The sequence below is a fragment of the Gigantopelta aegis genome, chromosome 14, assembly GCF_016097555.1.
Source record: "Gigantopelta aegis isolate Gae_Host chromosome 14, Gae_host_genome, whole genome shotgun sequence".
Taxonomy (NCBI): Eukaryota; Metazoa; Mollusca; class Gastropoda; order Neomphalida; family Peltospiridae; genus Gigantopelta; species Gigantopelta aegis.
In genome coordinates, this window is record NC_054712.1 from 57,257,365 (window position 1) to 57,271,180 (window position 13,816).

The 13,816-nt window shown below is 42.0% G+C and overlaps 1 protein-coding gene across 1 annotated transcript in view; it reads right to left on the bottom strand.

The window, feature by feature from the left end:
* Window positions 1-1,634: 1,634 nt before the first annotated feature.
* LOC121388708 overlaps window positions 1,635-13,816 on the bottom strand; it is a 12,713-nt gene continuing 531 nt past the window's right edge. The window contains exons 2-8 of the mRNA XM_041520173.1: window positions 12,347-12,520; window positions 6,923-7,434; window positions 6,228-6,282; window positions 4,606-4,675; window positions 3,688-3,809; window positions 3,290-3,419; window positions 1,635-2,123 (exon numbers count right to left, since the gene is read on the bottom strand). Of these exons, the coding sequence (XP_041376107.1) occupies window positions 2,039-2,123; window positions 3,290-3,419; window positions 3,688-3,809; window positions 4,606-4,675; window positions 6,228-6,282; window positions 6,923-7,434; window positions 12,347-12,500 (1,128 nt within the window). The 5' untranslated portion in view covers window positions 12,501-12,520 and the 3' untranslated portion in view covers window positions 1,635-2,038. The remainder of the gene's footprint in view (window positions 2,124-3,289; window positions 3,420-3,687; window positions 3,810-4,605; window positions 4,676-6,227; window positions 6,283-6,922; window positions 7,435-12,346; window positions 12,521-13,816) is intronic.

Genomic DNA, 13,816 nt, shown 5'->3' on the forward strand with positions numbered 1-13,816 from the left:
TGTTTGTGTCAAAGTGCATACAAAAGATCCCTTACTGCATTAGGGAAAATGTCCCGGATTTTTTCTCCAAAGACTGTCATAATTACCAAAACAGCCGATGATTAATAAATCAATGTGCTACAGTGGTGTCGTTAAACAAAACAAACTTGAACTTTTAACTTTGCTTGCACATCGCCAGTTTTCTGTAGACGGGGAGGTATAAGAGTAGGACGCAGCTAAATTTGCTAGATCACGTGTCTGATCTCAGCGGTGGGTAGAAGCAGGGTTGAAAATTAGCAGTCGCTCGGTCGCTCGTGGCGACCTTTATTGGCTAAGGGCGACTAAGGATTTTACAAAGGTAGTCCGTTGGGTGATCATCGATTTTAAGGTTTGGCGAGTATGGTACCGTTACCAGTGGTAAAACCCTCATTTAATGTGTGATCTATCTAGGTTCGATCTTCATTGGTGAGTTCTTTGGGCTATATCTTGTTCTTACCGGTACTCCACAAAGTTCTGGTGTAACAGGTCGTGATATGTATTATGACTGGGTGAAAATGGAAAAAACGAAAAAACAGAGTTGGCCATGCAGCAGCGGCATCGGGTTTCCTTTCTCATTATCTGTGTGGTCCTTAGCTATATGTCTGACGCCGCATGACGTGTCCGTAAGAAGCCCCAACTTATTGGTAAAGTAAAAATATGTTTTGTTTAACGACACCACTAGAGCACATTGATTATTAATCATCAGTTATTGGATGTCAAACATTTCGTAATTTTGACATAGTCTTAGAGAGGAAACCCGCTACATTTTTCCACATATAGCAAGGGATCTTTTATATGCACTATTACACAGACAGGATAGCACATACCACGGCCTTTGATATACCAGTTGTGGTGCACTGGCTGGAACGAGAAATAGCCCAATGGGCACACCGACGGGTATAGATCCTAGACCGGTCGCGCATCAGGCGAGCGCTTTACCACTTGGCTACGTCCAGCCTCTATATTATTGGTAAGGTGTATTTTGACTCCACCACGTATGGAGGGTGTGATATTAACAGAGCAGAATTAACAACATAGGGGCCGCCCACCACTCTTCGCTTGAAGTGAAAAACATTTTCTTTTTTCTGTCCTATATAAACCAGAAATATGTTCTTTTTATTTGCGTGCTTGTGTCCATTTAAGGTTCAAGCACGCTGTCCTGGGCAGAGGGGCACACAAATCAGCTACGTTGTCTGTACAGGACAGTGGGTTAGTAGTTAGATGTTAAGAGAGAAGTCGGTGTAGTGATCTTACACCTATTCATCGAGTCGTTTAAACTTGCCGTGGGTATGAGCCGGTACTGGGCTGCGAACCTAGTACCTACCTAGCTGAAGTGCTGGCTTAACCACGACACCACCGAGCCCGCTTGTTCGTTCTTTTTCCTACACAGTGTCACACACACGCTGGTTAAACCACCGTATCAGTGACCATCCCTCTACATTGCGACCGATTTGGATGGATATGGGACCATTTTTTTCATTTGGTGACTGAAATATTTCATACTGTCTATATAATACATATAGGCACCATCTGGCTCCTAGATAGAAAAGTTAACAGGGAGGGCTAACAGTGACAAAGTACACTAAAAGAAGAACCACCACGACAGAACACCAAAGTTATCAACGTAATTTTTATCACAGATGGAACATTTTAAAGAACAAAATCGGGGTTACCCATTGTGGATCACTTACTCGTACCTCTGTGCAGTCCGTCGTCGAGGTGCAGGGGTAATGAGAATAAATGCACGAAGTGCTGTGCGTTAAATGGAACCAGAAACACCATGACCAATGGGTCCAATCATGGGGATCTGTCCCATGTGAATATATTTCTACATAAATTTACAATTCTGTTGTCTTCAGCTCTATACTATCTACGTGTATTTGTTAAAATAAAATAAAAAGGATGCCGATGGCAGTCACACCAACAACCATTACAACTAGAATGGTGTATCAGAATTCGATCATCGTTCATCGGTAATGATCGCAACGCCACCGACTACAATTTAAAGCAATGTCCTGTGTTAATCACAGTCGACTGAATAACTGGAACAAGCTTGTTTTTTCTTCCTGGTATCACAGCGCCAGTTGTGAATTCCCACTGAGCAACTGAAATATTAAAGGGAAAAACATGTTGAAAAACAAAACAAACAAACTTAACAAAAACAGAAAAAAACACCCTCAACATTTTAGGGCGCAATTACAGAAATGATCACATGGGAATGCCAGGGGGAGGAGGGGGGAGCCAGTTTCTTTGTATATCCTCAACCCGTAAAATAAACAATTATCTAATACACAAAGAAAGAAAGAAATGTTTTTTATTTAATGACGCACTCAACACATTTTATTTACGGTTATATGGCGTCAGACATGGTTAAGGACCTCACAGATTTTGAGAGGAAACCCTCTGTCGCCACTACATAGGCTACTCTTTCCAATTAGCAGCAAGGGATCTTTTATTTGCACTTCCCACAGGCAGGATAGCACAAACCATGGCATTTGTTGAACCAGTTATGGATCACTGGTCGGTGCAAGTGGTTTACACCTACCCATTGAGAATTGCGGAGCACTCACTCAGGGTTTGGAGTCGGTATCTGGATTAAAAATCCCATGCCTCGACTGGGATCCGAACCCAGTACCTACCAGCCTGTAGACCGATGGCCACCGAGGCCACTACGCCACTGAGGCCGGTCTATCTAATACAGTCCCATAGGAACCGGGGGAAGTGGGGGTATACAGGCCCTGATAACTGGTGTTGTGAGTTGTCCGTGTCCGGGTGTACACTATCAGAACTACAGTTAAACAATACACACCCTGATAACTGGTGCTGTGAGTTGTCCGGGTGTACACTATCAGAACTACAGTTAAACAATACACGCCCTGATAACTGGTGCTGTGAGTTGTCCGGGTGTACACTATCAGAACTACAGTTAAACAATACACGCCCTGATAACTGGTGTTGTGAGTTGTCCGGGTGTACACTATCAGTACTACAGTTAAACAATACACGCCCTGATAACTGGTGCTGTGAGTTGTCCGGGTGTACACTATCAGAACTACAGTTAAACAATACACACCCTGATAACTGGTGCTGTGAGTTGTCCGGGTGTACACTATCAGAACTACAGTTAAACAATACACACCCTGATAACTGGTGCTGTGAGTTGTCCGGGTGTACACTATCAGAACTACAGTTAAACAATACACACCCTGATAACTGGTGCTGTGAGTTGTCCGGGTGTACACTATCAGAACTACAGTTAAACAATACACACCCTGATAACTGGTGCTGTGAGTTGTCCGGGTGTACACTATCACTGTCTGTCTGACAACACGTCCATTCGTAGGTCACGTGCCTCTTCCCATGATGCTCGTTTTCACTGCAAGAGTCTTCTTTCTTGGGGACTAGAAATAGGGAAACAATATGCATAGTCAGATCCCATTTTGGAAAAAAGCGCTTATTTATGAAAGGGCGAACATTTCTTTAGGATTATATCTAATATATTTTTAAACCTAATTTGGGGATGCTGAGAAATTACAATCGTAGTATACGAAATCAGGATCGTGCTGTGGTGTCGACAGCTAGCCTCCTAGAATTACGTCCCTGCGAACGCTCTACCCCTTGGCTACATCCCGACACGACCCTAAATGTGAACAAAGCCATCTTTGTTACCTAGGAACCCTGGATGGTGACGACAGCTCGCCTCTTGGAATGACTTTTGGGAGTATCGCTCTAGACAGTTCAGACATCGGCTGCCATCAAGTTTAGGTGGAACCAGCAACTGGTTGTGTCGGCTAGAAGACAACAGAAAACACATACGGTGACAACATCACGGAATAAACTTTTATCTCAATCTGACTAACGTTAGCTCCAGAGATAGAGAGGGAGGGAGGGAGGGAGGGAGAGAGATGACGGGAGGGAGGAAGAGACAGACAGACACGCAGACAGCGATAAAGGTGTGATTACATGGTGTATATTAAGATAATGTATATAACGTGTACTTGGTGTAGATTAAGACAATGTTTACGTGTAATTGGTGTAGACTAAAATAATTCATACAATGTACTTGGTGTATATATTATCATTATTTTCATTGTGTAGATTAACAACATCCATACAATATACGAGTATTTAAATTAAAAACATATACTATATATATGTTAATATACAAATCGAACCTCGACATATATTCGCTGTTTATGAACTTCTCTACAAAATGTGCAACAAAAAGAAAGAAAGAAATGTTTTATTTAACGACGCACTCAACAAATTTTATTTACGGTTATATGGCGTCAGACATATGGTTAAGGACCACACAGATATTCAGAGAGGAAACCCGCTGTCGCCACTTCATGGGCTACTCTTTTCGATTAGCAGCAAGGGATCTTTTATATGCACCATCCCACAGACAGGGTAGTGCAAACCACGGCCTTTGATATATCAGTCGTCGTGCAATGGTTGGAACGAAAAATAGCCCAATGGGCCCACCGACGGGAATCGATCCCAGACCGACCACGCATCGAGCGAGCACTTTACCACTGGGCTACGTCCCGCCCCGTGCAAAAATAAACCCCACTGACAAACACTTACTGTTTATAATGAGCTTCTGCCTTCTTTTCATAATTGATTGCGTTTAGTTTCTTCAAACTTATTTGTTTGGCTGTAAATGATAAAACACAGTTGCAGAACAAGTCAGGTAAACATGTCACACAGGGCTCGAACTTATCGGCGGCACTGACGGTCATTGCCGTACCTGCGATATAAATTGCCGTAGATCAGGGTTTTAACCGATGAGTTTTTTTGACACTGGATAAAAAAAAAAAAAAATGTCATCGATTGAATGGATTATATAGGGCTTCTAGAATCTTTATAAAATCAACTAGCTATGGGATCAGTGATTAAAAAAATTACCAGCCATGATTAAAAATTCACTAGCCGAACACTACTTTAAGTTAATAAAAGTTTACTAAATAATAGTAAGAATCAGATATGGCACCTAAAAGGGGAGCTTAAAAACACTAACATTGGGCGGTTGGGGTGGGGAAAGGATATTCATATTTACAAAATAGACTTAACTGCAACATTGCACCAAAAAACATTCTCTAGCCGTCGGGCATGGCAATAATATTTATTTACTAGCTATGGGATTGGGACAACAATAATCTGGAAGCCCTGCCGGATACGTTTTGGTTTTTAATTTCAGGCCGGTAGCCAATGGGTGGGTGGGGGGGGGGGGGGGGGGGGGGCGGTTGCTTCTTTTTTCAATATTCCCCCGTACCCCCCTAAGCAACTTCGTGCCTCACCACAAGCCTAAACAGACCCCCCCCCCCCCACCCCCACACACACACTCTTAAAATTCTAGCTACGGGTGGTTATTTGTTATGAAAGTTACGCCTTAAAATTAACGTGGGAAGGCTCACAGTTACCACAGTAGAGGATTTTGCCCACTGAGTAAACATTTCAAACTTGCCGGAGGTAACACATTTTAAAAGTTCGAACCCTGCTTGTGCCCATTATTGAATAATTTAAGAGATTTGGGTAAGGATAGTAAGACTAAGGATAGTAAGTCTTCGCCAGGAATCCTTAGCTAATTTAGAGTAAAGAAAAAATACACATGAAACAGACGTTATGCATCCATTAACCTTACACGAACAGTTATATTGATAGGCGAAGGAAGCACTCCCCTCTTTCCTTTCCTCAATTATGAAACTGAGGTGACAGGAATGTCCCCTTCTCTGCAGGCATGGCGGAAGTCAGTAAACATTGGGCGGGCTATGCCCTCCCCCCCCCCCCCCCCCCCCCAACACACACACACACACACACCGTACAAATTTGAAAACTTGATGTTCAGAAATGCAATTTCTTGCATTCTATTTAGTAAAATGTATCTCTGTCTTAAGATTCACTACCAACACTATTTTTGATTCAGAATTATTGGGGTTTCTATAGCCCCGCCATGCCTGCTATGATATTGAACCATGTCTTGCATGTTATTCAGGTTGACATGGAACAATACATATTATGTACTCCGTTACTATCCTAACTTGCACCTTTTGTCTTTATTATAATATCTTTTTAACTTAAGCCCTGGGACTAATTTCAGATAAAACAATATTTTCTCCGAAGTAGTATTTACCGTATTCCCTGTAAGAAACGTCAACTGTTAGATAGAAAGTGTTAAAAGACGACGATGTTTTGGGTTTTTTTTTTACCTTGTGCGGAATATCTGTTCCTGCGAGCAGATTTTCTTGCATAGAAGTCGGTCACCTATAGATGTCAAATATAAACGTTGCAATAAGATACAAACAAAATCGTTCATCTTTTCACTTGGGCAGACTGCACAGAAGCTTGGGCATATTTATTTTTCTTCAAAACACTGTAACTAAAAACAAACATCATATTTAAACGGATAATTTATACATTACTAAAAATGAAAATATGATATACATACTGTTTTAGAATTAATGTCTTGGTCCAGTAAGGAAAAGGCAGAACATACAAAATTGTGATTGTTAGGAAGATTACAAAATATTTCTCATATTTTAACGTATAATTTATACAGTTGTAAAAAAAAAAAAACACGACATAGATATTGTATTTCAAATTATCATCTAGCTCTACTAAGGGCAAGCAGAAAATACAAAAGGTGATTCTTACCAAATGTTCACAAAACAAATCGAGGACCATGTCTGTAACTAGTCCAAAAGGGATTTTTACAATGGCTAGAAACAATGCGATATACGTTCAGGAGGTCGAGCGCTCGCGAACTATTTGACTGGTACAATGTTTTTTGTTTTTTTTATCATATTACATTCATCTAACGTTATGCGTACAAAACCAGTCTAGCGAGCGAATGCGATCGCTTGCCTCCTATGAATATTCACTTGAACAGTCTCTTTAATCTCACCCGCTGGTTATGAGCCCGACGTTGGGTGGCGATCTTGTTTGCCTCTAGCGACAGACTGGCAATCAGTTTAGGCAGAACATCTTTCCTACACCATGCAGTTTCCACACGAGCCTCCACGACCTTCTCGTCTTGTTTGCAGAGATCCACGGAACACCCATATTGGCGCTCGAACTTCTTAATATTTCTTCCTTTGTTACCAATCATCAGTCCCATGTGATCGGGGAATAACCCGTCGATCACAAAGCTCTGAGTGAACTTGTAATCCGGAATTTCGTCTGTAGCGTTCTTTTTATCAACGATAACAAAGCTGAAGTCTTTGCCCATGGCCAATGTGGTCAAATACAGCATCATCTTCACACTCGCTGGGCAAAGACACTCGCTGTTGTCATGGTTACATTTACTGTCCCACAAGTGCTTTCTGGACAGGTCTTCAAGTAGAGCTGACACCGATTTGGGCAAATCCGGAATGAGTGAGAAGTCGAATTCATTTGGTATTTGGAACTGTTTTTCTTCTAGAAAGGAAAACCATAACATTTCCATTTAAACATTTAAACTTAACACAATTATATTTTTATAAATGCGTCAACTATAGTAGATTCAGAATACACCCAAAGGGTGGGTAGGAATTTAGACACAGGCAGATTCAAAGAGAAGTCCGAATATCTGAGATCGTCTTTTGTACATTTTAAAGCACTTTTGAGCAAAAGCTAAAGGCTTCTGGGGTTTTTCCTATGAGTTTTTGACCATCAAATGAAATGTATTAGAACCTTTAGAAAAAGGACTGATTAAAAAAAACATGGTTAAAATTATTCACCAGTAAACTATTATTATACATTAAATACCAAATGATATACTTGTTTAACGTTTACCATTTATTGCAAGGCTTTCCTGGGATGGATGATACATACACTACTCAATGTTTGCTACGGATCGTCACTTTCAGATCGTCCAATAATACTAATATGCAACAGTTAAATGTACAATGAATGACACATTGCAAGAAGCTGGCCATTTAGAGATGAGGGAAATGAGCCACAAGGCATAGAATGAGCACATCTTTGAAAACTGTGTTTCTGGCAATCACACGTGAAGGTAATTACAGATTTATAGGATATTAAACGAACTTCCATTCCGTATCATGTTTATGTCACGAGTGAAATAATATTCAATTGTCTCAAATTCAATTTCAATTGTCTAATTGAAATTTTTTCATTAGTGACATAATCATGATATGAAATGGTAGCCAGTTTAATATCCTATTTATTACCCATATTCGATCTTAATTTATATCACTCAACTCGTTTGGTTGACGTTCCTGTAAGGTTATAGTGCGTCAATCGATGACGTCCAAGTGTTACGTCTGACTTGGCATTCTATCGGGACGTATCTCTGTGATATGTACCAATATATTTTAACCATATGGGTAATAACTGAACAACACTCCAACCTCTCCGACTGATGCTAATGTCAGATTCTGTTTAAGACCCTCTTACCACAAGAACAGTCTGGCATCGCTATCTTATACTTTTAATAAGTCTTTGAACGTGTACCTGAGGAAGATTACGAGTTCTATTCCTCCAAACGTTTCAACTCCTAGGTCCTGTAGAGTCTGTGACTGGACCGTGCAGTCTGAACTGACTAACTATAGCACCTGTCACACATGTTCAAATGGCTAGCTATAGCACCTGTCGCACATGTTCAATTGGCTAGCTATAGCACCTGTCACACATGTTCAATTGGCTAACTATAGCACCTGTCACACATGTTCAATTGGCTAGCTATAGCACCTGTCTCACATGTTCAATTGGCTAACTATAGTACATGTCACACTTGTTCAATTGGTTAACTATAGTACCTGTCACGCATGTTCAATTGGCTAGCTATAGCACCTGTCACACATGTTCAATTGGCTAGCTATAGCACCTGTCTCACATGTTCAATTGGCTAACTATAGTACATGTCACACTTGTTCAATTGGTTAACTATAGTACCTGTCACGCATGTTCAATTGGCTAGCTATAGCACCTGTCACACATGTTCAATTGGCTAGCTATAGCACCTGTCACACATGTTCAATTGGCTAGCTATAGCACCTGTCTCACATGTTCAAATGGCTAGCTATAGCACCTGTCTCACATGTTCAATTGGCTAGCTATAGCACCTGTCTCACATGTTCAATTGGCTAACTATAGTACATGTCACACTTGTTCAATTGGTTAACTATAGTACCTGTCACACATGTTCAATTGGCTAGCTATAGCACCTGTCACACATGTTCAATTGGCTAACTATAGTACCTGCCTCACATGTTCAAATGGCTAACTATAGTACCTGTCGCACATGTTCAATTAGCTAACTATAGCACCTGTCACGCATGTTCAATTGGCTAACTATAGCACCTGTCACACATGTTCAATTGGCTAACTATAGCACCTGTCACGCATGTTCAATTGGCTAACTATAGTACCTGCCTCACATGTTCAAATGGCTAACTATAGCACCTGTCACACATGTTCAATTGGCTAACTATAGCACCTGCCTCACATGTTCAAATGGCTAACTATAGTACCTGTCGCACATGTTCAATTGGCTAACTATAGCACCTGTCACACATGTTCAATTGGCTAACTATAGCACCTGTCACGCATGTTCAATTGGCTAACTATAGTACCTGCCTCACATGTTCAAATGGCTAACTATAGTACCTGTCGCACATGTTCAATTGGCTAACTATAGCACCTGTCACACATGTTCAATTGGCTAACTATAGCACCTGTCACACATGTTCAATTGGCTAGCTATAGCACCTGTCACGCATGTTCAATTGGCTAACTATAGCACCTGTCACGCATGTTCAATTGGCTAACTATAGCACCTGTCACGCATGTTCAATTGGCTAACTATAGCACCTGTCACACATGTTCAAGTGGCTAACTATAGCACCTGTCACGCATGTTCAATTGGCTAACTATAGCACCTGCCGCACATGTTCAATTGGCTAACTATAGCACCTGTCACACATGTTCAATTGGCTAACTATAGCACCTGTCACACATGTTAAATTGGCTAACTATAGCACCTGCCGCACATGTTCAAATGGCTAGCTATAGCACCTGTCTCACACGTTCAATTGGCTAGCTATAGCACCTGTCTCACATGCACATGTTAAAATGGCTAGCTATAGCACCTGTCACACATGTTCAATTGGCTAACTATAGCACATGTCACACATGTTCAATTGGCTAGCTATAGCACCAGTCACACATGTTCAATTGGCTAGCTATAGCACCTGTCACGCATGTTCAATTGGCTAACTATAGCACCTGTCACACATGTTCAATTGGCTAACTATAGCACCTGTCACACATGTTCAAATGGCTAGCTATAGCACCTGTCGCACATGTTCAATTGGCTAAGTATAGCACCTGTCGCACATGTTCAAACGGCTAGCTATAGCACCTGTCACACATGTTCAAATGGCTAACTATAGCACCTGTCTCACATGTTCAATTGGCTAGCTATAGCACCTGTCACACATGTTCAATTGGCTAACTATAGCACTTGTCGCACATGTTCAATTGGCTAACTATAGCACCTGTCGCACATGTTCAAATGGCTAGCTATAGCACCTGTCACGCATGTTCAATTGGCTAACTATAGCACCTGTCACACATGTTCAATTGGCTAACTATAGCACCTGTCACACATGTTAAATTGGCTAACTATAGCACCTGCCGCACATGTTCAAATGGCTAGCTATAGCACCTGTCTCACATGTTCAATTGGCTAGCTATAGCACCTGTCTCACATGCACATGTTAAAATGGCTAGCTATAGCACCTGTCGCACATGTTCAAATGGCTAACTATAGCACCTGTCTCACATGTTCAATTGGCTAGCTATAGCACCTGTCGCACATGTTAAATTGGCTAACTATAGCACCTGCCGCACATGTTCAAATGGCTAGCTATAGCACCTGTCTCACATGTTCAATTGGCTAGCTATAGCACCTGTCTCACATGCACATGTTAAAATGGCTAGCTATAGCACCTGTCGCACATGTTCAAATGGCTAACTATAGCACCTGTCTCACATGTTCAATTGGCTAGCTATAGCACCTGTCGCACATGTTCAATTGGCTAACTATAGCACCTGTCACGCATGTTCAATTGGCTAGCTATAGCACCTGTCACACAAGTTCAATTGGCTAACTATAGCACCTGTCACACATGTTCAAATGGCTAGCTATAGCACCTGTCACACATGTTCAAATGGCTAACTATAGCACCTGTCTCACATGTTCAATTGTCTAACTATAGCACCTGTCACGCATGTTCAAATGGCTAGCTATAGCACCTGTCACGCATGTTCAATTGGCTAACTATAGCACCTGTCACGCATGTTCAATTGGCTAACTATAGCACCTGTCACACATGTTCAATTGGCTAACTATAGCACCTGTCACGCATGTTCAATTGGCTAACTATAGCACCTGTCACGCATGTTCAACTGGCTTGAAAGAAAGAAAGAAATGTTTTATTTAACGACGCACTCAACACATTTTATTTACGGTTATATGGCGTCAGACATATGGTTATGGACCACACAGATATTGGGCTACTCTTTTCGATTAGCAGCAAGGGATCTTTTATATGCACCATCCCATAGACAGGATAGCACATACCACGGTCGCTAATCGAAAAGTGTAGCCCTTGAAGTGGCGACAGCAGGTTTCCTCTCTCAATATCTGTGTGATCCTTAATCATATGTCTGACGCCATATAACCGTAAATAAAATGTGTTGAGTGGCGTCGTTAACATGTTTCCTTGCTTCCCCCGTTAATAGTAGGTGAAGTTGGGGTTGAATAGCCCAAGTGGTAAAGCGCTCGCCTGATGCGCGATTGGTCTCGGATCAATCCCCGTCGGTGGGACCGTTGAGCTATTTCTCGTTCTAGTCAGTGCACCACAACTTGTGTAACAAAGGTCGTGGTATGATATACTATTCCGTCTGTGGGATACTGCATATAAAAAGATTCCTTGCTACTAATGGGGAAAATGTCAACATTACCAAATGTTTGACATCCAATAGCGGATGAGTAATAAAAATTAATGTTTTCTTTAACGACACCACTAGAGTACACTGATTTATTTATCATCCACTATTGGATTTCAAATATTTGGTATTTTTAACATTATAGTCTTAGAGAGAGGAAACCCGCTACGTTTCCATCAGTAGCAAGGGATCTTTTATAAGCACTACCCCACAGACAGGATAGAACATACCACGGCCTTTAACATACCAGTCGTGGCGCACTGGTTGGAACAAGGAATAGCACAATAGACTTCTGGTCAACGTCCCGCCCCCTTTAAATTAAAGGCTTTAATACTAATATTACATGGGTGTTGTAGCGAATGCTAGGTTTTACCCTTCAGTTCGTCATGCCGGCAACTACAGACGAGTTTCTGAAACCGGCGGATAAAGCTCTTGTGCAAAACATCCGTCCGGAGTTGGTTGAGCACATGCTGAAACTGGCAGCGCCATCTCGTGTCGTGTACCAGACAAATACTAGAACCTTCCATGACGTCGTCAGCAGTTATTACTACAAATATACATGATCAAACAGGTCTTAGAGAATACAGACTATGTCTATATAATATTATAGTGTGTGAGTGTGTGTGTGTGTGAGAGAGAGAGAGAGAGAGAGAGAGAGAGAGAGAGAGAGAGAGAGAGAGAGAGAGAGAGAGAGAGAGAGAGAGAGAAAGAAAGAAGTGTTTTATTTAACGACGCACTCAACACATTTTATTTACGGTTATATGGCGTCAGACATATGGTTAAGGACCACACAGATTTTGAGAGGAAACCCGCTGTCGCCACTACATGGGCTACTCTTCCGATTGGTAGCAAGGGATCTTTTATTTGCGCTTCCCACAGGCAGGATAGCACAAACCATGGCCTTTGTTGAACCAGTTATGGATCACTGGTCGGTGCAAGTGGTTTACACCTACCCATTGAGCCTTGCGGAGCACTCACTCAGGGTTTGGAGTCGGTATCTCGATTAAAAATCCCATGCCTCGACTGGGATCCGAACCCAGTACCTACCAGCCTGTAGACCGATGGCCTGCCACGACGCCACCGAGGCCGGTACAGAGAGAGAGAGAGAGAGAGAGAGAGAGAGAGAGAGAGAGAGAGAGAGAGAGAGAGAGAGAGAGAGAGAGAGAGAGAGAGAGAGAGAGAGAGAGAGGGGGGGGTGTGGGGTGGAAATGGAAATGTTTTATTTAACGAATATGGTTAAGGATCACACAGATATTGAGAGTAGCAGCAAGGGATCTTTTATATTCACCATCCCACAGACAGGATAGCACAAATCACAGCCTTTGATATACTAGTCGTGGTGCACTGGCTGTGACGAGAAATAGCCCAATGGGCCCACCGGCAGGGATCGATCCTAGATCGACCGCCCAACGATCGAGCGCTGTACCACTGAGCTATGTCCCACCCGCAGAGAGAGAGAGAGAGAGAGAGAGAGAGAGAGAGAGAGAGAGAGAGAGAGAGAGAGAGAGAGAGAGAGAGAGAGAGAGAGAGAGAGAGAGAGAGCGAGAGCGAGATAGAGATAGAGAGCATAGATAAATAACGACCATTATCACTTAGTTGACATTCCTGACAAACACCACAAGACTACAACGCTACGTCATCCACATATTTGACCTTTTGGTCAAACACATTAATTACACGTCTTTCTAGTTTAAATCAGTGTAGACCGAGTGCTCCGACTGTAAGCGAGCTAGACGGACATTTCGACTGTCCGAACGCCCGTCTGGCTCTCTTACAGTCAGTCAGAGTACTCGGGCTAAAATCAGTGCTACGTTACGGCAACAGTGATATCTTATAACCTCTT